The sequence below is a fragment of the Lottia gigantea genome (genome assembly GCF_000327385.1).
Source record: "Lottia gigantea unplaced genomic scaffold LOTGIsca_6538, whole genome shotgun sequence".
In the NCBI taxonomy this organism is placed as follows: Eukaryota; Metazoa; Mollusca; class Gastropoda; family Lottiidae; genus Lottia; species Lottia gigantea.
In genome coordinates this window covers 1-1829 of record NW_008710226.1, presented here as the reverse complement: position 1 = coordinate 1829, position 1829 = coordinate 1, and the positions used below count along the sequence as shown (strand labels likewise).

The 1829-nt window shown below is 31.4% G+C and overlaps 1 protein-coding gene across 1 annotated transcript; it reads left to right on the top strand.

The window, feature by feature from the left end:
- Positions 1-905: 905 nt before the first annotated feature.
- LOTGIDRAFT_148173 (hypothetical protein) lies at positions 906-1079 on the top strand (the record flags this gene model as incomplete). The annotated part of the gene is made up of 1 exon (XM_009064835.1): positions 906-1079. A coding segment is annotated over one exon (174 nt), but the record flags the coding sequence as incomplete, so codon positions are not given.
- Positions 1080-1829: the final 750 nt, after the last annotated feature.

Genomic DNA, 1829 nt, shown 5'->3' with positions numbered 1-1829 from the left:
CGTGTTCAAATTGGCTGTAAAACATTTCTCAATTTTAATCAGATATTAAGTTTCAGGGTTTATTTTTTTAAGTCTTTGTGTTTTCATAGGAGGGATTCTGCCTATTGCATTAGAAACTTTATCATGTCAGGTTTTTTTTCTTGCTATGTGCAGATGTGAATGTTCATCTTGAATAATATTTGAATTAATAGAACAGTTTCTTGGTACAGATCAAATTTAATTGGGTTTTTGGGTTTTTACCTCACATTTTTGATTTTAGAAAATTAAGTACACCACTATTATATATGTTTAAAGGAGCACCTCCACTAGCCATTTGACCAATCATACCTTAGTTTCAGAAACAGGAATTTTCTTAGCTTACATAATCAGTAATATTGTTCACAGCTCATTGTCAAAATTCTAGCCTTCAAATCCATGTGTATCCACAATTATTCACGTTGGAAAGTTAAAAATTCAACTCAAATTTTAGTGAGACTATGCTAAATATACAAAACACATATATAGAAATAGACAGTGAAATTTCTAGTTTGAGGTATATTTAACCAAAATACATTGGATTTTCCCTTTGAAATTTTTGTTATTCCTTGTTTTTTCCCCCTTAATTTGGAAGAAAGGTTAAATGTGTATTTACTGATTGGTTTTGGCTGACTGGTCATTAAGTTCTGCAACTAGCATCTTCTTCTCATAGACATGGAGGAATTTCTCTTACAGACTGTCATAGTGGGCATGGACTATCTTACTTGCTTGTTCTACAGTGAATAATTTAAGATATCTGTTTGCTATATTCAGTTCCGCTGTTTTTTTTAGCTCATTGCTTGGAGCAGTCTTTGTGCTAGATTTGTTGGCAGTCTCTAAATAGTAGTAATATTGTAGTTCATTATATAATATATATATATACTTCAGGTACCAATCAAGAATATGGTGGTATAATAAGACATGGGGCCAAATTATTATTTGCCTACGCTGAAGCTACTGTACCTAAAATTACAGTCATCACTAGAAAGGTAAGTACAGTCTTATGCCTGTACATGTTTTGTTTAAATACATATCGAAAACCTTTTTTACATGTATGTTTTTAGTCAAATTGTTATTTACAAAACAATTTATTCTAATTTCTAATCTTTGTAATGGCCCTGCCACACCCTGATGATTTAGCCAGCATAAGGCATTGTATAAAAATGTCCTTAAAATGCATGTATACGTTGAACAATTTTCGTATTTTTAAAAGAAATTTAAGCGTATACCTAGCGTTTTCACAACAAATTGCACTTATACATAGTGGTATAAACTTATATAGAACAATATGATAACTTATAACAATATGATATACCAGTTTCCTTTAAAATGCTGTCACACCATGACGATTTGCCAACGTTTGCAGAAGTCAAATAAGTTATGGATAAGTTTTGTTTATGTTGAAAGTATGCAGAAACACGCTGGTATATGTCGAAGTTTGATATATAGGTTCAAAGTATGTTACTCATAGGTTAGAAAAAGGTTTTAAGTATGACAACATATGTCGAAAATTTTGTTCAAGTAAAATGTTTAATCGTTCTCCTCGTATACTAGCATGTTTCAATGTTGTGAAGATTATACAAAACTTATTCATTAATTACTCAACATATTGCAGCATATTAGACAAATATTTCATATGCTGGGTATACACTTGCTTTTATCATTAATGTGAAACAGGGCCATAAGAGTTACTATATTCACATTATAATGTGGTCGTATATTGTCGTCGCTCCTGTCTCTGTCCGTTGGTCCGTCCATCCACAACTTGCTTGAAATTTGGTGTGAATATTTATAATGATGAGATCTTGGACAAG